Source organism: Electrophorus electricus, chromosome 8 (assembly GCF_013358815.1).
Source record: "Electrophorus electricus isolate fEleEle1 chromosome 8, fEleEle1.pri, whole genome shotgun sequence".
NCBI lineage: Eukaryota > Metazoa > Chordata > Actinopteri > Gymnotiformes > Gymnotidae > Electrophorus > Electrophorus electricus.
Genome location: NC_049542.1, coordinates 15,773,044 through 15,797,385, shown reverse-complemented (window position 1 = coordinate 15,797,385; position 24,342 = coordinate 15,773,044). Strand labels below are relative to the sequence as shown.

General features: G+C 44.2%; 1 protein-coding gene across 1 annotated transcript in view; it reads right to left on the bottom strand.

The window, feature by feature from the left end:
• The window catches only part of sdk1a (sidekick cell adhesion molecule 1a), a 182,030-nt gene that overhangs the window by 67,858 nt on the left and 89,830 nt on the right, over positions 1–24,342 (bottom strand). The window contains exon 5 of the mRNA XM_035528817.1: positions 8,577–8,710. Coding sequence (XP_035384710.1) covers positions 8,577–8,710 — 134 coding nt within the window. The remainder of the gene's footprint in view (positions 1–8,576; positions 8,711–24,342) is intronic.

Below are 24,342 nucleotides of genomic sequence, written 5' to 3'. Positions count from 1 at the left end.
AACAGCTTAACACCCACATAGACTCATACACCCACTCACCCACAGACACACACTCACACACACACACACACACACACACACACACACACACACACACACACACTCCCTCCCCACCCACACACACACACACACACACACACACACACACACACACACACTCCCTCCCCACCCAGACACACACAAACACACACACACACCCACTCACCCACACACACACACACATATACCCCCCCCACACACATACACCCCCGACCCACACACACTCACACATACACTCCCTCCCCACCCAGACACACACAAACACACACACACACACACTCACACTCACACACATACATTGACCCACACAACAGTCACACACACAGACTCATACATCACACACACACACACACACACACACACACACACACACACACACACACACACACACACTCACACACACACACACACACACACACACACACACTCACACTCACACACATACATTGACCCACACAACAGTCACACACACAGACTCATACATCACACACACACACACACACACTCACACTCACACACATACATTGACCCACACAACAGTCACACACACAGACTCATACATCACACACACACACACACACACACACACACACACACACACACACACACACACACACACACACACACACACACTCACACTCACACACATACATTGACCCACACAACAGTCACACACACAGACTCATACATCACACACACACACACACACACACACACACACTCACACTCACACACATACATTGACCCACACAACAGTCACACACACAGACTCATACATCACACACACACACACACACACACACACACACACACACACACACACACACACACACACACACACACACACACAAGCAGCCCTTTAGTGTGCAGCATCCATTCACTGGCTCCTCATTTGCCCAAGCCCAAGAATCCCAGTCAGAAAAGGAGAAGGGTTTAGCCTACATTCGTTTTTACGTTCTGCTTTCAGAGCTACTGTTGGGTGGGGGTAGGCAGGAACCGTGTGCACTGACTCTGCAAAAGGTTAACGATCCAGTGGCCAGGGGGCTGCTCCCCACAGAGCTGGAGGGGGGACTGGTAATTGAGTACAGTGCCAGTGAGCAAAGGAAAAAGTCTGGCCAGAAGTTCAGGATTGTGGGCCAATCTTTCTCTCTCTCTCTTGCACTCTCACTCTCTTTTTCTAGATCCCTCTCATCTCCATCTCTGTCTCTGTTTCTCCACATCCACACACAGACACACACAGAATACACCAATGCAGGACCTTACTTAACTTTTGATGTAACTGCTGACTATACTGTCCCTGTCCCAACAGACAGCAGTGACAGCTAAAACACATACTGGTGTATACCTAACCAACTCAGTCAAAACACGTAGTGTGAGCCTGACTAGCTAAGTTGAAACATATTCTGGTGTGAACCCGACCAACTCAGTCGAAGGGGGTAATAAAAGGGATCAGTCTCGGCACTTTAAAATGAGTTAAAAAAAACAACCCTCTGCGTTCTCTTCAAAGAGTTCCTGTGCTCCCAGAGGGTAAATTAAGAACGAGAGGCTGCTATTTGTCAAGAAAGCTTCTACACTTTCAAAACTATCTATTAAAAATAGCTTTTTGAACTAAACTGGTGGTGCAGGGCCCCAGATGAAAGCAGCGGAAACTGCATTAGGCATAGTGCCCCCCTCCTCATACCCTCAAACCCCTCACACCCGTCCCCCATGGCCCTTTCCCGTTTATTCACTGCTCATCTTTCCAGCTACTGCAGCAGGATGGTTGTCATCTGTAACTGCACAGAATGTTTTCAGACACGTTGCTGGAAGTCATCATTCCAGTAACATTTGCAGGCCACACCCTCCAAGCTCTGTTTCCGCAAACAGGGTCGCTAAGCGGAGTTGCATCCTGCACTAATATTACACCAGCCCAAATGATGCGGCATTAACAAATAGGGTCCAAATGGCCCACCTCCACTGTCCATTAGCATATGTGAGTGGCTATAAACTGCCAAGCCATCCCACAAATCCACTTCCAAACTCATCAGTGGCTCTAGTTTTCTTGACATGGCCTGCACTGTGCCACTGGCCTTGGGGCAGGATTCAATAGCAAATACCAATAATATTACATTAAGTGCTCCTTTATGGTTGCCACATTAACAGCCATTGTTCAGCTCGCATTGCGGAACGGCTTGCAGCAATTCCCTGCCAAGGTAATTCAGTTAAGCAGCGAGCATGAGAAACGGCAGGTGTCACACTTGAAATACAAATTGGGGGCGACCAATGACAGGAGAGGCAGGCTAACTCCCCAAAGCATGCAAAGGAAGAGAGGGAAGTACACATGTGCACAAGCTTGTATGTACATTGCGCATGTGTGCAAGTTGCACTATGATTCGCTAACCATGGCAGCCTGAAATCTGAAATGATGACAACAACAACAGTAACAACAACAACAAAAAACAACAACTTGAGGCCATTGGGTTTGCACAATTATTTTGGAATACAAATGGGTAGAAAGAATTATTTGGCAAACATAAGGAGGCAAACCAGTGTTGATTGGACTCTATGTACCAGTCCTGCTCCGTTACCCTGACACTAATGACATAGCTCATTATAATTACAGATAAGAGGCACTGCAGCACACTGGATTAGACAAGAAGGAGACGTCCACTGCTCCTGTCTACCATCCTCTCCGTCTTAGCACTGCACCTTGTTTTATCAAAACAACAGCCTCAACACGAAAGCTGGATACATCAGAGCTCAGATCTTCACCGCACTTCAAAGCCATTAGTCTAGAATATATTTCCATAAAGAGGCTGTGATAGGGGCTAAAGTGTTATTATTGAGTAAATGTGTTATTGTGTTTTCTAGAAATGAGTACTTCGCCATTATTTGCAGGCCCTCTTCTTGTGTTGAAACACTAATGCACGCACGCACACGCGCTTCAGTCCCGTCCACCACTCGCCTCTCTTTTCCGCACCCATACTGACCTGCTCTTTGTAGCTGCACTCACCCCTAACCCCCCAAACCCCCACCTACCCCAAATAACTCTGATGCACTGGCCCATCACAAATGTGTTGCTTTCGATGTGGCCTTGGCAGTGGTAACGTCAGAACCAAAACACCAGCCGTCCCATAAACAGCCTGAACCAACACACTGCTGTGCCCCATTTCCACTGGCAGCAGTGCTCCGTCCACTGGGACCGACAAGTCAGTGACATATTTGCCCCACTTTTCTTGACCACGGTGACGTAGCACTGTGAACAGGAGCGCAAAACCAGCGTGCATTGATTCAAGAAGGCCTACAGACTCATGGGATTTTAAATTTAAATTTTATTTTAATTTTTACCTTCTTTATTTTACAGGCTTTCTTAGTGCTGCCTGCTTTACAGTAGCCAAGGAATTCATAATACATACATTTCACAAATGTAAAATAATAATGTAGAGGGCAGAGCAGCTGAGTGGGTTGTGTTACTGCATTGCCTTTTGTTTACTCTTGTTTATATGGTCTGGAAATGCACATGTTGTCACTGAAGTAGCGAGTGATTATTACACCATGCGGCTGCCATATGTCCCGGCGGTCTGGCATGTAGCGTGCGAGGAGACGGAGCCCATTGGTCCTGGGTCAGGAACGCCTTAGTGGCACAGGGTTACTTTTGTGGCATGTGTCCACTCTTCAGTTTATGGTCTCATTTGAAAAAGTAATTGCACTGAAGCCATGCATGTCTAAATGACTGCCGCAGGCTGGTAACGTTTCACTCTGCAGCTCCTTCATATTATGGAGTCGTCAGAGTAAGCAACTACAGCGGGCATAAAAAAGTGATAAGAAGTTTCTGGCAGGACAATGAATTAAAATGGCTGGGTTGCTGGACTGCAAGTGACAAAATAAGTAGGTCACTTGTCCGGGACCTTGTGATCTCACAGTGTAAAGTTTAGGGCATTATAAGGTAAAACAGTGCCAGTGTTCAAGATACAATATAATCCACTAAGCTTTGGCATTGTCTCATATCACAAAAGCAAAGACTAGGGGCCATATCCTAATAGACTGAAGACAGTATGGCCCTTGGACAATAGATGTAAGAAAAAAGCATTAATCAGACAGCTGGCTGACTTGCCACAGAATGGACAGCTTTGTGAGAAACAACCATGCCCCATAGCAACCTTTGAATTCCATTTAGATCAGTGGTCACCAACCCTGTTCAAGGAGATCAGTTTTCCTGAGTTCAGTGCCTGTTACGATCTAACACTTGATCTAGCCAGTCAATGTTTGGAGGTGGCACTGATTATCAGGATCAGATGTATGTGATCTATTTATCACAACAGTAGATCTCCATGAGTAGATCTGGTGATTGCTTGACTAGATTATCAGTGTTAACATGATCCCATGTGAGACATCTCATCTGACATATCCTTCCTCTTCAGTTCTACATGCAAACTGGTACAGACCACAACAGCCAAATAAACATGAGTCTCCGAGTACAATAATGAGCACGCCAGACAAACTAAAATAAAACCCTCAAAGTGTAGTAACGACCATGTTGGACAAGCCAAAATAAGAGCCTTAAAGGTGGGCCAGAGCTCAACATAAGCTTACGATTAACAGGCTGTAACCGAGTCCACTGCTGCCCCAAAAGGCCACAGCTCCATCTATAAATCGGCTTCAGTCTCAACGGACAGCTGATTATTCGTCTACGATATGGGCTGTGAAGACGGATGCCTGAAGAGCCTCCTGTGTACTAATGAGAAAAGAGGCACATCCACAGCGGCCAACTGCCACGGCCCAGCCAATCAGCCGCTGTCGCCTCCTATCAATCTCCACTCAAATTACAGGTGACAAGTTATCAAATCTACGATATTACAGACTAAACACGGATCTCCCAGGGGACCTATTTATTTAAGATATAGGCAATTAAACAAGGCGCGGCCTGTCAGGGCTGGCAAGTCTGTGCAGGGGCTCTAAAGCTAATTTCATCCTCTTAATAGAAAGCAAACAGGGTACAGAAGGAGAAAGAAAAAACTGCAGAACGCAGGCAATATTAGCAACACATGCAGTGGGAGGAAAACTGGGGGTGGAAAAAACAGGGCATGAGCCCGAGCTGAGAGCCACTGCTTTAATCATCTCAGGTCCCGTGGGTCAGTTTATGGCGCAGGAAGACGGCTTTTGTTTGAATGTAATCTGCCGGCAGGAAAAGGATAATAAAAATTTATGGTGTTGTTCGTTAAATCTTAATGGCATGATCCGACAAATATTCCACTATTGTCTTCCTGTGCCCTTCTGTGATGGTTTCTGGAGTCCCGATTGTGGTGATGGTTGCTGATGTGTCTGGAGCAGGCTCCGTTAGCTTTGTCCCAGCTACTACACAGGTCTGTGTGTAAGAGACCTCCAAGTTCCCCTAAGAATCACTGCTAGCCTCACTGTCAAACCATAATATTCTAAATTGGAAGGATGTTGGAACTCACATTTTGGACCTTCAGGCAGGACTGTTTATCATATATCAAGTAGATTCGACAAAAATATGACAGTGGCAAAGCCTTTGAAAAAAAAGAGTGAGGAGAAAGCCAAAGCCACAGGCATACTTCTACACTAAGCTGGCCTAGAAGGACAACACGGTAAATGTTTTCCTCATGTGGCCCACAGGTAATCTACTGGTTTGATTCAATACAGCAGCACACATGCCAGACCTGTTGGAGCTTTGTTTGTCTTTGTCCAGCGGCTAAGGCCGAGGCTCATTCGGAAAGCATGAGGAATGGCAGTAAAATGTTCTGAGATGGAGGCACAGGGACTTGGCTCAGTATCTGGAAGAGTGAATGCATTTTTCATGTCCATATATAGAACCCAAACAATGCATCTTTGTTCATTGATTTAAATCACATATGTAATTTCTAATAAAGGCAACCTAGCAAACTCGATCGACCTATTTTGAAGATAACTGATTTGTCAGTTCATGAGAAAGATAAAACACAAACTCCATTGTGCTTCCTGCGCTGAGGCTTGATGTGTTGTGTGAAGAACAAACAGTGAGCAGCTCTTCTCCACAAGATTCTGAAACCTTCAAACCACAAGAAAGGACTGCTCGCCCACAGCACGCTCACCTGTGTTCTGCAGATGAAAATCATCACAATAGATGTGAATTCTTAAAATCCAGATCTCAAAGTCCCTTTCTGAGAATAAATAAATTGGAATAAATAAAAATCTTGTGAAAATTGTTGAATGACACCACTACAACTATGCCTACCTAGGAAACTGAATAATCCATAGAAGGAAATGAAAATTAATCTGAGCTTCAAGACCAGTGATTGAGCAAACAATAGGAGTAAGTGCCAGCTCTGTTTTTAAAATGGTGGATGATTATTCAGCCAGAAGAAATGAAACAGAACCAAGCACACGGTTGCCTCCAAATGAGATCATTAGTAACGGCAAATAATGACGGAGGTGGTTAGTCGAAGCCTATTTCCTTTCAAATAAATCAGGCACGGCTGAATGTGAAAAGCAGCCCAAAATGCCAGTGAGGGTGACAGGCAGGCCATGCTCGGATAAACGGTCCAAGTCCATGTGTTTACTCCACCACATGCTCCAGTAAATCCTCCCAAATAATGAAGGGGGACTGTCTGCGCCTGTCTTTTTGATTTTAGATGACAGTGATGGCCAAACCTGCAGAGGAAGACTGCACTGCTCTGTGGTGACAAGCTCTGGACCTGATCCAATGGGTTTCTTTACCTGGATGAACCTGTCCCCCCTAGGGGAGAGACAGTTGAGGTGGAGTGGCAAACAGCTCTAAATGAGATCCATGTCACCCATGACAAAAGCTTCTCTGCAGATACACAATAATTCATCTTTTCAAATCACTTTTAAGGAATTGTTCAAAACAAGAAAAGATATTGTGTTGCTATGTCTGGCTTAGCCTGCCCTCATTTCATGAGTAATCTTTTACTAAAAGCTTAAATCCCAAAGAACAACAATTTCAGCTGGGCTTTAATTTCATAAGCAGTCCAAACAGAGCACACAGGACAAGCAAATTAAGGAAAGCAGAAGTGAGGTCAATGCTCTTCAAAGAAAAGCCATTCCCTCCAAATAATTTGGAACGCTTGAGGTCCAGCTTTGAGGTGAATGGTGGGTAATTTTTCGACAGGCACTGTGGAATCACAAGGGCAAGCCTGACATTTAAATGTAACTTTCTGAACGTTAACGACAGTGGCAGCTTGCATGCGCCTGAGTCCTTCAGTGTGACTAATGGGGATTTCACGTGGGATGTTCCCAACTGGATACCAGCTGCTTTGGGTTGTGTTTACCAACTGAAAATAGGGGTGTGGAAAGGGTTCTGTGGGGCTGCCACAGTGCAGACACCTGCTGTGCTCTGTGAAGTTTCTTAAGTAACAGGGGAATGCCAGCATCAGTGGGGGAATGAATTACACTGGGTTAATTTCCATTGTATACTTTGCAAACGAGGTACAATGCTGGCACTTCAGTGTATGCTCTCTCTCTCTCTCTCTCTCTCTCTCTCTCTCTCTCTCACACACACACACACACACACACACACACACACACACACACACACACACACACACACAAACATGCAAAGGCAGGCACATGGACATACACCTGCAGGTGTTCCACAGAAAAAAAAACCCACACACATAACAGGAATACACACAAAGGAAAATGTAAACAGGAAAACTAATTAAGATGAACATGATTACAATGTATCTACATTCTGCTCAATAACTCAGCACTCATTTTTTGATGTGAGCGTGAAATCATATGGTGCTAAATGAGAAAAGGAAATCAGTAGCTTAGTAGGTCAAGTTAAAAAGTTAAAAGGCTCTTACTTAAGAGGTACTAAACATGATTTAATCATCTTGATATTAGAACATGTAACTCAGTTTAAACATCATCTCCCTAAACCTACAGGCACATTCCTCTGCTCACCTCTGCCTCCTAGAACTGGTGCTATGAGTCCATTAAAACTTCAGCTTGAAATGAAATCATTAGTTTGATTCATCTGCCTTTAAAATATAATAAGAAACTGCTGCCAGTTTCTCTCCTATGTCTGATTCTGGTTTGCATACGTTGTCTGATTTTTTGCTCTTCACTGGCATACTGGTCACAACCGTCTGATGATTGAGATAGTTTGTGCAGGCCCGGCCCTTGTGTGGGAACATAGAGAGTGTGTTTAGGCCTGGTCCTTGTGCGGGCACATGCATGCTTCTCTGGACCGAACCCCAATGCCTGCCAGGCCAAAACAAGGACGGGACAGGCAACCAGCTGGGCCGAGCAGGTCACTTGAGACGACTGTCACAGCTCTCCCAACACCCACCCACCACCAGGGACGAGTCTAGTCCAGCAGTGTGAGAGCGAGACTCTGAGCTTCAGTGTTAATTTCATCTCCTGAGTGTCTAACCTTAAATGCAGGATTGGAAAATTCAAAGTTTGGCCATAGAGTTGAGGCTGCAGATGTCCTGTCAGTCCTTTCCAGTTGCTGTCAGTGGCGATATCTGGAGTCTGGCAGGGTTCAGTGAAGGGACAAGACAGCAGCTTACAGCTATCAGCTCTGTGCTTACCCGCCACGTTCAGGTAGACGTTTGGGCTCGTCTTGTTCTCGCCGTTCTTCTCATTGAAAGCCTGGACGTAGTACCTCCCTGCATCAGTGGCGGCTGTGGCCAGCACCACCAGCTGGTTCTCCAGTGTTATGGCCCTGTGAAGAGCGACAGAAGAAAGTGAAACAGAAGCATTCGCTCTAGACCTCTACGGAACCCTGACAAATTTCACTCATGCTGTTTATCGACAGCATTTCAATTAGCAGCCTGCTGCTGTCGTATCGAGTTCCATTAAAGTGTCTGTGCTGCAGGGAGTCTGGACGTGGGGCTTGACTGAGAGGCACCAAGCACACAGGAACTTCATGGGCACTGTGCACTCTCAATGTACCTGATCCCTCATTCTGACATAAGCAGAGAATCAATGAGCTGCAAGGGTCATTACTAGCAAAAATGTTCTGCTTTGATGGTATAACCCCACAAGATAGCCTCGTGCTCTCTGAGCCCACCACTGAAAAATGGACAGAGGCAACCTTAAGGTAAAACAGTGAGGCAGACTTAACATGACTATAGAATCAAAGATAAGCTTTGGGATGTGGACCAGATTCTTGCAAGATGAAAATATTATTCATGTAAGGTTAGTCTACAGAGAGCAAGCAGTGGATCACCCTTTCAAAGAACTCGCATGCAACACACCTTTCAGCAGACTTCTGTGGCACTGAAAATCACACTCAGGCAGCTGACACTGGGAAGCCAACGACTCCTGCTCATCGGGACCTTTCGTTCTGACTCTTCAAGGTGAAATTAGCATCTCAAACCAACGTGGAGCTGCAGAGCTTGGGCACCTTTGATAACCCATGGCGGATGGAGCACGAGGCATTTCGCCTTTCTTTCAGAAGATGAAAGGAGGCGAGGCATGCACACCCCCTGACCTCCTCCATCCCCCTGTTCTCACTCCATCCTTCTCTGTCCCTCTTTTTTTTTGCCTAATTGATGACATGTTCAGGTACATATCAACGCAGCTTCGGTGCGCTCTCATGGCTAAGGTGCAGTCCACGCAGGGCAGCCCAAGGGAGAGGAAAAAAAGTCCCATGTGATGGTTTTTTCTAGACTGCGCTAACAGGCTTGAGCAAGGGCCGCACTCATCGCCCACATTTGAGCTGGCTCACCGAGCGAGACGGCTGCGTCACTGAAACCTTTTTTCAGAGAAAACAGAGGAGAAAGGATATGTGCCATGCAGGAACAGCAGGGGCCATCCGTGGTGAGTGATGTCCCCAGAGCAATGAACACTCTGCCTCACGCTTTTGCTTCTGCTCCTCCAGTGTCCCTTTACTAGACGTGGATTACCATGAAGAGAGGCATGAGAGAGTGTGAGGATTGTGAAGGACACGGTGTGGTCAGATGATTAGCAGGATGCTCTGCTTCACTCTCTGACACCTGGCTGCTGTTTCTGCCCGACCACGCTCTTGAGACTGTGCCAGGGAAACACACGTGCCCCTCGCTGATGTCAGCAGCAGGTTGGAAAGGTCACAGCGACCCAGCCTTGATGGTCTCTTAATTAATAAACATTCACAGGCCTGAAAATAGCCTGGCAAGTGCCAAGCAGCCTCCTGAAGCGATGACTGTTCAGGCTCAGCTTCACGATGTAAGGCTGCGAGGCTGCAAAGTGCTGGTGAGCTCCGACTGTAGTTGAGGTGGCTTTGTTTAAGAAGAGAAAAAGAGAGAGGACAGCATTTACTTTGTTTTCTGTATTTATTTATCTTACTGTCTGTCTGTGCACCTGTCTATCCATCTAGCCATCTACCTATTTATTTATTGTAGCAAGAAAAATTGATCTGAGTAGTGCAATAGGTGATTTTTTGATTAGTCTGGCTAGTTTGGATTCCATTACAATTCTCTAGATAAATGGCCCCTGCCAGGGACTCGGTAAACAAAGAGCACTATCAGAGATAATGGGCAGGCTTGTTCTGTATCCCCAAGGGCCACGTGCCTCTTTGATATGAGCCCACAACTTATTACACATGCAGCTGGGGAGCCACACCAAATGTTAATCCACTTAGGGAAGGTGCTGGCGAGCCCAGGTAATCTAAATATTCAAAGAATGCAGCCGCTTGGGTTTGTTAAAAAAAAGAAAAACGTTCTTTTTGCCAGCCCACAACCACCCGCCCCCCTCATTCATCCACCTGGCTATTTCCAAAAGTGGAAAGAACACTTTAACGATTCGATGGCTCAGGAATAAAAATGTAAAGATGAATTTACAGTGATAGGTCCTTTATCATAATACCTTCCTCTGTGATTGTTCCACATTTTTGGGGGCAAGGGGATGAGCGGTGTTTTACAGTACATCGACATCATTTAAATTATTTTGTCCTTCTCTCTGTCCTGCTCTTTGGAGGAATATTATTTATGCAGTTTACCTTATGTTTCTGTGAGCAGAGCTATTCGAAGACATTATGCATTATGAAGCTTCTTTGTAATACTGTGAATCGTGAACACTACTGTGAAGTCTATAGTATAATTCTCCTGGGCATTGGACAACCACTGGAGAGATATTACATTAATCAACATTGCGGGTACCTGCTTTCAGAAAGCTGTTTCAGATAATATTTGTTTTCATTTGCTGCCATAAATTACACTCTCAAAATAGGCTTACTAGTCTGAGATGTATGACAAAGTAATTAAAATGTCAGCAAGTCATACTGGGCTCCTGCTTCTACTAAAACCCCAACTGTGTGGATTTCTCTGTCATTACATTTTGATTTATGATGCTTCTCAGCCTATGGAAAGCCTTCACCAGCCACATCAGATCAGGGAGCAGCTCTGCTCAGACCCTGGGCGTGGAGATAAGCGCCAGTGCGTGCTGTGCAGAGAGCTCTACTACATAGGAACATGTCAGGAAACAGTCTGAAGCCAGTCACCACTGAGGCACCTCCATCTCGTGCAGGCGAGGAGCCTAAGGAGCAGATGAAAGGAGTGGGTGGAAGAGGAGACTCCTCCATTCACCATAAAACGTCACCAATCTGTGGTACAAAGCCTGTGCAGCCCTGCACGTATGCATGAGAGCCAGAGAGAGCCACAGCAAGATGCAGCGAGCCCCGGTGAGACGCAATGAGACGCAGCTCTGATGGAAGGCTCCCTGAGAGATAGCCAGCGATGGAGAGTGACAGCGGCCCTCTGTGTCTTGTTTAGCCTCCTGGTTAACCATTATGCAGTTAAAGTGAAAAAAACTCATTCTGGGTGACTTCCGGCACTGAGGCCTGGGTGTGTACACAGTTGAATTCACATTCCCGTGTATGCTCACACACACCTTTACAAGGGTTCTCCAAGAAAAGAGCTGCTGCTCCTACAGTATGTACTTCCCTTGAAGTTCCCTTGATGAATCTTGCGCTCAGACAGAAGAAAAGAAAGAAGTCCTCAGCCTCCCGAACTGTGCCACCCTGCTCACTCATGCAGCCTCAGTGTCACTTCTTGTTCCTGGCACCTGCTGCATTTTAACAGTAACCACCTAAAACACGAAGCTAATGCCAGTAAGAAAGCAGCTGGCTAAGCCATGTGCAGCCTTGCATAGAGAAGAGACCGCATGAAGAGCGTGTGGACAGGGGGAGGTGTATCACAAATGCTCCTAGCCTTTCTTCTCCTCTCCACTCTTCTCCTTTTCAACTATTCTCACCTCTCCACCTTGTTCTCTACTCCTTTCTTTTTCCTCCTTTGTTTCTTCTCCATTCTGCACCTCCCCTCTCTGTTCTGCTTTTCTCCTCTCATCTCCTCTCCTTTCAGAGCCATGGCTAGCTGGCTTTTCTGTATTGTAATACATGGCAGAATGCCTTGCTTCCCTCATGCTGGGGTGTTGAGCCCTGAGTCCAGATGATCAATGGTGTAAATGCGGCGTCAGCCTGAAATCTCTGCGCAGGCCCCATCTGAGCCGCTGCCCAGCTTCCCAGATTTGATTCTCTTAATATCCATTAGGGGAAGGCCTGTTACAGTGCCCTCCCATTATCAAAGTGCTGGAGATCTGTGGTCAGCGATTTACAAGCACAGGAAAGCCTGATGGTTCACGCCTCCGCACAGCACAGAGGTGTCAGATATGCGTGAAGAAGCCCGCTAACATCACACACGCAGGGCCATGCTGGGTCTATTAACTTCTGCAGCCAGACAAAGTGGACAGACCACAGTCCTGCAAAAGTTGGGAGGGAGGTTTCAAGGGAATGTTTCAGCCTGGTTAGCGTAGCTGTTGTCGAAGACAATGCACTGTCAAATGTTTTGTGGAGAAAAACAAGCAGAGCTGGGTGGCTTCTGCTGGCTGCTCAGAGAGGAATGGTTCTTGAGTGATCTTCCTCTGTGATGCCTGAGACTACACAACACTGTAGTAAATTTAACACCGCATCTCAGAGAAACACCCACTGGAAACCCAGCTCCTATCTTTGGTTTGCCTCTGGTGCTGGAATGCAAATGTACAGTCAAGTTTCCCAGACACACAACAGCATGCAGGCACAGAAGAAAAGCTCACATGAAAAATGTTCACATGCCATTCCCGCTATACAGTACACATACATTAAGGTATAGATAAACCTGTAGAATGCTGGGACACAGCATATCCAGAGATTTCCCCTGCCTCCTCAACTTCTCCATATCTGCCCTGAAGTTTGTCTTGCCCTCTTTGATATAAAACAAATTCAGGTCCATTTCACCATAGACAATCAAATATATACAAGACGTGAAGGCCAGTGGTATTTTTAGATAGTTTAGATAGTATTTTTTTCACCTCCATACTGAGGATATGAGATCAGCATTAATGGTACTGGGTAAAGCTCTCAGGGAAACTGCAAGCTGAGCTCCAGAGTGAAAAAAAGCCTTGCTTAAAATACAGCTCGACAAAGTGAACGGATGTACTTCTCCCATATACAACTTTCAAGGCATATCAAAAGGACCTTTTTCTGAGCCTCTTCCTGTTGCAGCCCCAGAAAGCTGTGTGAGGTTGGGGTGTTCACTCCAGCTCTGCTATCTGCAAAAAGATGACTTAAAAAAAAGGTGAGCAGTTTTTTTTATCTATTGCAAAAAGGCAGAATAAACAGGCAACAGTGTCATCGGAAGCAGACGACTCTGTTCATTAGCTGTGGTGCATTGCTCTGGGCTGGGTGGGGTTCTGGGAAACGTGGAAACACATCAGAGCACAGCATAACGCCATGCCATAAACAAACAGCACTACACCCTCGAGGGTCCAACTTTCTGCCCGCTTTGTTCATTTCAGATTAAACTGGGCGCCTTGGTGCAGCCATGGCAACCAGATCACAGTCACAGCCAAAAAGCATCTTAATCAAATGCAGGTTGGGAATGGCTCAGCCCCAAAAAAAACAGGCAGTGGTGTGCAGAGTAGAGGGTGGAGTCAAGCCAACCTGAGACAATGGACAACGCAGAGATGACCAACATCAAGAGGCTGGGCAAGTTCTGCTGGTCTTTTCTGCTGGGATTTTGCTGCAGAGACACTGGTTACTGCATGTAGGAAGCTTGGTGCTGTGTCTGAGAAACATTTCTCACTCATCCTCTCCCACCACCTACCGTACACACACTGTGCCAGCTGCCACCTCTGGAAAACTCTGAGCTTCTCTGATGCATTCTCACACCTTCAGTCACTATAAGACAGGGGTATAACTGCACCCAGAGAGGTGCTGGGGTTTTGGGGGTAAAAGTTTATAAGTTCACTTAGAACCTGGAGGGGGGGGGGGGGGGGGGGGGGGGGGTTTTTGGGGTAGGTTTCTTTAAATGAAATGACACACTGTCTGCCAATCTCTCCAACATTAATGCTAGCCTGCCAGTCAGAATTCACTATCCAATAAATTGGTATATACACCAAAATGGCAACAACGGCAAAAAAGCTTCGCGGCGTGTTTCTGGGCTGGTGAACACTGCTTCCCTGTGGCAGAAGCTCAGGACTTGTCTCCACCACCGTAAACATGCCGGGCTGGTGGCAGCTTTGACTTGAAGGAGCTGGAGTGGGTGTCAGACAGGCACCAATGCAGTCCAGAGCTACAGCCCTGACGAAGACAGAGTGATGGCTTTGTTGTGGTGATGCTGTCTTTGCCCTGCCGGCGACTGCTTACCTGACACAGTCCGCATCCAAAATGTTGTTGTGATACAGTACATCAGAAGGAGAGACCTGGGCACTATTCTCTTTGATGAGCAGGAGCTTTGGGAGAGTTCCCCCCACCCCCACGCTGAATATTAAAGTGCAAAAAGACTTTAAGGTGACCTAAAGTCTGTGCAAGCTTCCTGACATGTGGCAGCTAGTCAGCGACAGTGACTGTGACCTGAAAAATGCAATTTTACTTATACATATCAGCTTAAGGGTGGACAAACATTTTTCCTGTTGCACACTGTCTTGTTTGTTGCACGGCTGCCTTCAAGACTTGGTATCATTCAGTTTACAGCAGTCATTTCTATTACACTACTTCACCCCTTCACTTTTAATCATGATGTAACATTTCTTATCTGGAAGTGGTATGTAATGGCATGATTTACTTTAGATTTCTTTCAATTCATGGAAAAAATAGATACGGAAAACAGCTCTACAGAAAGAATTACAGCACTCTCCATACTATTGCAATAAAATATTTTATTCAAAAGAAACGTGCCATCTTTGATCCTTTTTAACATCAAACTGATTAGGAGGGAATGGGGAGGAGAAAAACAACAAAATCAAATGCTCATTACTTATGCATTAAAGACACATTTACTGTTTCTACACCACTGCTTCCTTGCTTCTGACAAAGAAACAGGTGTCCTTCTGTAATACAGTAGTTTTTTAAGTTCATTTCCCAGAGATGCCCATTGTTCTTACTGAAGGAATTAATGGGGTTGCCAGGCAACCAGGTTGCTGGCAGGTCCCAGCCCGCTTCTTAAGTAACCCAGGCAGACTGAGGGTGGACATGGCTTCAAGTGCTAGCTGACATTTCAAAGAATTTTCCCTGCAATTCATTATGGAACGCTTCCAAGGCCTGATTAAAATGATTTGCTCCATAATAATTTAACCTTCTGATTTTCCACCTGTGTGTCTTCACTAGATGGTGAAGAAAGAGAAAAGGAACAAGAAAAAGAAGAAGAAGAAGAAGAAGAAGAAGAAGAAGAAGAAGAAGAAAATGATGAAGAAGAAGAAAACTGTTCATGTCCATAAAGAAATTTGAAGTCATGAGGTAAAATACAGTAAATATAAATCACTCGTTCTTGCTGTTTTCCCAGATTGCATCATAAATAAATTGGAAAATAATTTCTTTATACTACCTGACATTGCAGAGATGAAGCTACATGCATGCTTGGTACTTAATTAGGTTCTCAGTATCATGAGTAATGATGGATAATATAAACGGTATGCTCCTTGAGAGCAGAGAATTCATTTTCATGAATGTTAATGAACTCGCCAAATGCATCACAAATGCCTTTGCATCTTACTCTTATCCGATCTAATGTCACTTGAGTTAAGATAATCAAAAGAGACACAACAACCTTAGAAGCCTACAAAGTACATTTTAACAGGTAAACGGAAAAAAACTAAAAAGAATTCTGAACACTGATAGTGTAATACTTCAATGTCTCTAGTGCGCAAACTTTAGTACAAAATAACTTTTCAAAACTACTTGCCTTAAAGAACATGGATCTCTATTTACAGCAGTACAGATGACCTGAAGTAACTTAATATTCTGAGCAACTCCACATGGAGTTACTCCACTGAGACCTCTCATTATTGGTAGAATCCTTCTTAAAACCACTTGAAATGTGTCCTTATTCCTCAAATGTATCCTTGTTTCAAAGAGAGAAATAATCCACTCAAGATAAGAGAGACAGAGCTCCTCTCTTCCTCAAAGAAGAGATCTCTCACAAGCCCCATATTCAGGCACATGAGCACACAATTCCCTCTTTACTTTGGGTAATTACTATTTCCCTGTGGTAATTATGCCACCTCAACTGGACCACCCCTTAAAGACTTTTCTCAGTGCTAGCAGTGCCAAAAGGGCATTCGTCTAAAGAAAGGGAGAGAGCCTCTCTGCCAGTCTCATCAGCTTTCTAACTGGCCTATTACTTTCCTCAATGCTACTGAAGTAGGTGTTGTGCAAAGCTAGAAATTTACTGGTTCACTGTGCTACTGGGTTTCAGGCACAAATTATGGCTTTGCTCCTGGGCCAGGCCTAAGCCCTCTGTGGGCCAAGCCTGGCAGGGATCAGGTCATGATTTCAGTGTGCTCTACACTACCCTCTAACAATCTGGTGTCCCTCCCACTGAAACTCATTAAAAACCACTATCCAGCTGCCTGCAGTCCATGTGGCCAGTACACAGTGGTGTTCTGGTTCAGAATGACAGACTTGGTTCTGAAGAAGCCAGATCTGGCTGTGTGCTCACTGTAGCCAAACAATCGAAATCTTCTCAAACACACCACAATTTTCACACAGCCCACAACATATCATATCACAACCTAAATCTTGAGAAAGAGTTAAGAAATCTCTCATCTCATGAATGTGGATATGGATTTTAGTCAAAGTGGGCTAAAAACAAAGTCTGGACTAGTTAATAAATAAAAGACATTTAAAATGCAGCCTATCATAGCTGTCATATATATTCCACTGTAAAAACAGACAAAAGAATTCCTTCCTTAGCAAGACCCTGCATTAAAGTGCCTGGTTTACAAAGGACAGTACATAGGTACAATTACATTTGTGCTGCTTTGCTTCAAGCAATTCAATATGATTTACTGAAACTGCCACAAAAAGACTGTGATAAATGTCATAAATACTGAACCTTAAATCATACAAAAGCCTAAATAGAAGAAAGAGAAAATGAACTGTTTAAATGATGTGAGCATAATGACATTTTGGAAGCTATAATACCATTCTAATGTCCGTGTTTAGCCAAGCAATGACAAATGCGGGATGATTCTTGCAGATACACATCATGTATTGTATAATTCAATTTGCTCTTGTCAAGAAATGCGAAATGGGATTCATGTCAGAAGTGATGATCTCATTATGAAAGAAACAAAGTGCTGTTTTACAGTGGGGCTGACACAGCATGGCATAACGCAGCTTCCTACTAGAGCTGGACTGACTGCACAATGCAGGTCTGAACACTCTGTCAGAGGAACCAATCAACTGATGTTTGAACAGAGACGGCTTTCTGCATGCCTCCGTGCAGCACCAGCAATGGCATCAGAGCCCTCATGCCTCTGGATACAGCTATTCTATGCTCTTGTGATGTGCAAGAGAAAGTGGCGTTTTCATGCAACACACCTCTATCTGCCTGAAGACATGGATCAATAGCTTAATGTGGGGACTGTGGGTGGAGTTAGTGCTTCAGAAAACAAACAAACAAGCAAGCAAACAACCAATAAACAAAAAAATGAAACAACAAAAATGCCACAGCTACAACAAGAGGCCTATGCAATACTTGAATCCTGCCTTAAAGCTGTGCAGAGGAGAATCCAGTCTTTCAGAGTGGAACCAAGCAAGAGAGTATGCCTATGAAAAAACATGAGAAACATAACCCAATCAGCACCGCCTAATAACCACTGAGAGCTGTGGCCCTGTTGATTAATGGTATTAGGCGAGGCAAACGCATGTAGTGTATTAACTGTAAATTGGCCTTCGGAGGAAAGGAGGGCTTGGAGAAAAGCACTTGTTCATTTACATATTAATTTATTTTACACTAGTTCATTTTAATATGGAAACGACAGACTCATCTCAAAATCTTTGCCTGGTAAAAAATGAACTTTTATAGTGGATTTACAGACACCCAGATTTCTTGCACTACTGCAAAATATTCACATAAAGATCTCTTACTAAAATGGCCTAATAAAATCTGAAATATATAAGAAAACCCACAGGGGCTTCAATGTGTTAACAGCATATTTCAGATGAGAATTAACTGTACTAATTCCAATCAAACTTGTATTGGATTTTAAAGGTTCCTGTTAAAATCTACACACTATACATATGGATAGCCCTGACACTGAGTCCTGGTCCATGAGTCATCTGGTTAGCTGAGGTCAAAGCAGAGTGGATAGTTGCACATGATGTATATCTTTACCCAGTTCCAGTAGACAGCATGCTGAACCGAACATGTGAAGCCACATAAGCACTCCCATCAAATCCATAATTAACTCATGGGGATGCTACTGTGCTCCCTTTGTAAACACCCGGAGATGTTTAATGGTCACAGCCGCCCTTGCAAGCTCCTAAGCTGGGATGAGTATGCACGTCAGCTGAGCTCCGTCTTAGTGAGGAGAGGCAGGCTGGTGCCATTAACGAGGAATGCGAGTGAAAGAAGCTGGCGGGGAGACAGTGAGAACATTGCCTCCTCCACCTGCTCCCCAACACCATTAAGGAGTTTGCGCTTGGCAGAGTGGAGGTGAATGCATGCCTGCCAGTGAGGGTGTAGCTCACAGTAAGGGCGTAGCTCAACCAAGTTCATGTGCATCCATCTGACACCTCGGCTGCGACCGCAGGTGCTTGGAGAGGAGCCATGTTTTAGCAGCGAGCAGCTTGAACCCAGACCCAGAGATAAAGGTTTCTCTGCTCTGTGGTCTAGTTGTGGGCGGACAGCCCAGAAAACAGCACAGTTTGGTGTCCAAAAATAGAGGAAAAAACCCCAAACAAAAACAAAAAATACAGGCCCTCTGACCCACAGATCTTAACACCTCTAAACCCTTCTGTCAATACCACTCAAGACAAAAAAAAAAGAAAGCAAAACAAAACCAACAAAAACTCCCAATGAGGACAAGATTTCCATTGACTAGTTAAGAATGTGGATTAGAAAGATCATAGCAGGTGGATAAAGAGCTCTGGGCAGAGATCTGATGGCAGCAGTATCTCCGGCCTTAGGGCTTGGGAAAACACACTGACGTAAGGGAAATGGTGACCTTTGTGGAGGAAAGTGGCTGTGCCAAAGCACTTTGCTCCATATCAGTGCGGTTGATAGGGCAGTGCTCCAGAAGCTGCTGCAGGGGCCATTAGCTGCCAAAATATGCAACAGGCATCTGGGGGCATTAACTGCCGACACCAGGAGCTGCAAGGCCTCTGTGTGGTCTCAAAACAGAAGGCCATTTTTAAAAGCAAGCACCCGAGTTGGACTAGGTTTAGGCTCTCCCGCTTCCAAAACCCATATCTGGCTTCCAGGTTCGTGACTAAACAGCAACCAAGCTGAATAAAGGGAAATATCATAGCATTCAAACTCTAGCCATAATTTGGCCCAAAATGGCAGCAACTACAGATCCCTGAAATTAAAGTTTTGATTATCATCTGCCTGACAGGCAATGGACAACAGTTATTTTTCAAATATTCGCCCAGCCTAGTTTATGCCCAGCACCACGGAATAAACACAGACTACTCTGGAAAATGTAATTACTTGTGGGTCATTATCTCTAGAGACATTGTCTCTCTGATGACCATGTCTACTCCATCTCTTTTATACAATAATGTGCCTTTTTAGAACTGTGCTCTCCACTGGAAGACACAAACAAAAGAACTTCAACTCTTCGCATTCAGCCATTTAAAATAACGAACAGTAATTATAAGTAATTATTGGTGCCTCCAATTAGTGAATAAAGCATGGAATTAAACCATGTTGTTAATGGGTATAATTTGTTCAAGCGCCTTCAGCAATTCCTCTCCAGTATTTCTGACTGATGGGAAAGGTAGGGGTTGGGGCAGTGTGTCATCGGCATGGAAACCTACACTAGTCACTGCCACAGAAACACTAAGCCAATCAGCACAGCTGGAGGTTGATGACCTGACCCTGAGACTGTGCATGTGGGCCGGGCTGCGATCTCCCCAGTAGATGTGCCGATCGATCCAAGCTCCCGGGTATTTAATGATTCCTGCAGAGGGCTGAAGGGCAGGAATGGCTTGGGTTCGGAAGCTCTGTGTGTTAGCTTTTCAGTGCCATGCCGAGGGCTGAGCTGTCTGGGGCGGGGGAGGAGGCGGGAGAGGAGTGCCTCCCTAGCTGCTATATTGCCACTCCTGCAGCATCTCCCTCCATCGGTAATTAATTCTCAATTAAAGTGAGCAGAGCAGAGGCCTGACACCAGAAACAGGCTGGGGGCTGGTGGACAGGGGGACAAGGGGAGGGGGCTTCAAAGCCTCGTTAGTAGATTTACATTGATCTGATACAACTGCTCAATAACAGAGAAAGAACATATCCTCAGCACTTCTTTTCCCAGCAGAAGGACTAGGAGTCCAGTGTGGCGAACACACATGGCTTCAGCACAGGCAAGCAGCTGCAGATGGTGCTTTTTTAATGCAGATGAATGGGGGAGCACACTCACAGTCTGGGTGATTAATTGACTTTAGAATGCCAATTTAAGGTGAAGGAACTCAGTAGTTGCACATTTGTGCTGAGTTACAACAGGCATCTCAGTTTATGATTGGTGTTCTTTTTAGTGGCTGTCACTCAATGTGACTCAAACTCTATCAGGCTAAGACATCACCTTTTGTTTTCTGCTGTATAATTTGATACCCACAACTCATCTACCAACCCCCTACTGCCCACTCTTGGTGTAAATAAATAAATAAAAACCTTTCAAGCTAGCATGTACAGAAGAGGAACCCTTACCTTGCCATTATGCAAAACAACTGTGAAATACTGCAAATGGCATTTGCAGTGTGTCTTGTCAGTTGTTAATGGACTATAGGTAACTACTGTAACAATGAAAGTAATGTGGTTATAGGAAAACAAATAAAAAATTCTGCTCAGGTACAGCTGATTTTCTATACATTCCAAAATTAACCTAATGCTATATCCATCAAGTGCTTAGCACATGAGCTTGTGGCTAGAGCCCACCTTCATGTCCCTAATTATCCTACACTGAATGAAGATGTGCCTTGTGACAAACACCCACTCTGAAGCTTTTGGATGTTACTGTATGTAGCTATTAAATGTTGCATTTATGAGAGTAAAGCATTAAATCTGAGAAAAAACCCTGTCCAATAACCATTTTGATAACGTATCTGCAGGCAGCGTTCTGAGCGCTTCACTCATTACTCCAGTGGTTTGGACATCTCGTGCTTTTAGTGAATCTGACTCTAACTACTGTAGCTTTCAGATCTATATAAGGCATTAATATGTTGTTGTCTGTCATGCAGTCCTCAGGACCCTGTACACTGTCTACTCAGCATAGAACTACAGCTTTCCACTTCATTTTCCAGAATGCCCAAGAGAATCAAGAAAATAATCAATCCACATAATCAACATACCAGGAAGCAATCAGTAGATCATCCTCTCTGGAATAACAATCTGAACTCATCTGTTCCCTATTCACAATCCGTATAAATATTCTTTAGTTTTATTCTTGCCTTGTAAAGTATTGACCATGGATGACACCCCCTCGCCCCCCGGCCACTGCTGAGGTTTTTCTGCTCTCTGGTTTTGACCATGATTTGTGTAAATGTTTGCTAACCTACTATTTTGTGAGCATCTGCCTGTTTGCATCTGCCTGTTTATGATCCATCACATTGTCTGACCAAAATGGCCTGCATGCACCAAGATGCCATGTGACTGATAGAAAACAAATGTTAAACCAACTAGCTGTGATTATTCTTACAATATCTTAATACCTAAAGTCTCTCTGTAAGGCATTTTCATCTTCATCTTCATTTATCAATTGGCTCTTTCTGATAAAGTCCAACTAAAGTGATTAAACTCTCCTTTCAAGCTGTTCTTCTTTGGCTACTTCACTCTAGCTACAGATTGTGTTTTAGGGGCACATATATATTTATGGCAGTCTGTCCATAAACACAAGTCCACATCCTTTCTATGTTTCCCACACTCAGCAAAGTTAGTCAGGGTGACACAGGCGTTTGTGAATATTTGCCCAGAGTGGCATATATGTTATCCATTGCACCTGGTGAGATGGAGGGACATATGCATAATGTAAGGACTGAATAAAACCTCTTTTCTGGCCTTAGCAATGACCTGCTGCCTTTTTAGTTCATGGTCACTAAAATTTACTTAATGCAAATAAGGAATATACAAGGATCATTCAATTATTGTGTACCTGATCCAAGTGTCAGCTGCACCAATTCAAACAAGACAAAGTGTTTATTTTCTTTCTACAGTATAAAGCATTTGATCTTGATTAGTGGGATATCTGTATCAGTTAATTTTTTCCTTATTACTTTTTTATGCTCAAAAACCCTTAAATCTGATATTATAATGCAACCCAATTGCATAACATGAATTAAATCATCTTAAATTAAGATAGTGGAGCCATTTACTTAAAAAGCAGGGCTGCCCATAAGGATTCCCAGCTGCAGCTTTGATTGGAGCATATTGAGTCATTTCTGGGTGCTGAAAAGCTTCTGCTCTAAAGGCATACTTGCTGTATAAATAATTACAATGTCACAGGCAGGTAATGTCTTCATTCACCCATCAACCTCAATCTGACAAGTATTCTTCACCTATTTGTTCAAACTCCAAAACTTAAGGATGGATCTTTTTTAGATGAGCACCCATTTCAGATGCTCTGCATTTGGAGTGCTTATCAAAAAATGCAATAGCTCTGCACATTTCTTTATCCTAATTTAATTTAATCCCCCATACAGGCAATTGCACAGAAAACATGACCTAGTTTGGTTCACTTTAAAGCCCCTCTCTCTGGCTACTTTTTCTTGCCAGTAGGAAACTTTCCCTAAGCTTTGCTGAAAGTTACATTTCTAGCCATGAATTGATTTAAACTACTGTGTCCTAAATGTCCTGTTGCATAAACAGTTCAATGTTCAAATTCCAAGCTCAAATGATTCCATTCTCAAACGTAAAATGCCTCTTCTCTGCATTGATGTTTGGTTTGGCAAAAACACTCGTCACAGGATGACCCACTCTTTGTAGGACTTTGGTGCTGTGAGGTATAATTAAGTCCATCCCAACAAACAATCTTCCCTGTATCACTATGAAAAACAGTATTTAGCTAAATTATTGTAATCTTTGCACATTATCCTTTCCAAACGTGTAATTAAAGGTTTCTATTGTGACATCGGGGCTGAATTCTTCTTGTTGCAATTCAGAATCCAGAGAAGTGAAACCTTATCGGAAGCTGCAGACAAATGAGCTGCTTAGAGGAACTGCAGTGATGATTCTCCAGACAGGGCCATTCTTAAGACCCTCCACTGTGCTAGAGACCTTCAGAAGCCAGGTGTGTGTGTGTCTGGGGGGGGGGGGGGGGGGGGTTCTGACAGGACTGGCTGACTGATGGTGGCAACATCACAGCTGGCGGAAGTCATGGCTAGCTTTGCAGAGAGATTTTAATCACAAGCAAGATGGTATCAGTTAGTGTGATGGAACAGCAGGCAAAAATGTGCTGTGCTCGCTCTGAGATACACTGGTCCAGAGCATGTGGAGCCCCACTGTAGAGAAACAAACAGACCTTGAGATGTTTATTTTATATTATTTTTCATGTGTTTGTTCAATTCTGAAACAGTGGTGTACTCAAATGGATGTAAGGGTTTGTGGGAGAATACTGAAATATTTTTGCTTGAAATATTCACATAGAAAAATACAGGTCTGAGGCAAAAATACCATACTAAAAGCTGGAGGGTCGTGAGGATTACAATATTTCAGTACTTCACAAGATCACTAATATGATTCGTATGAATTATCTCATACTTAGTGACTGAATAATATCTCTGGAAAAGATTTTTGTAAAAGTTTTAGAATGCCACAGGTGGTTCATTGAACATTTCCCATTTTCTGAAAGTCAAAATGCAAATGCAGCAGCAGATAAAGCAAACAGAAAAAAATACTGGATAGTCACTATTAAGGA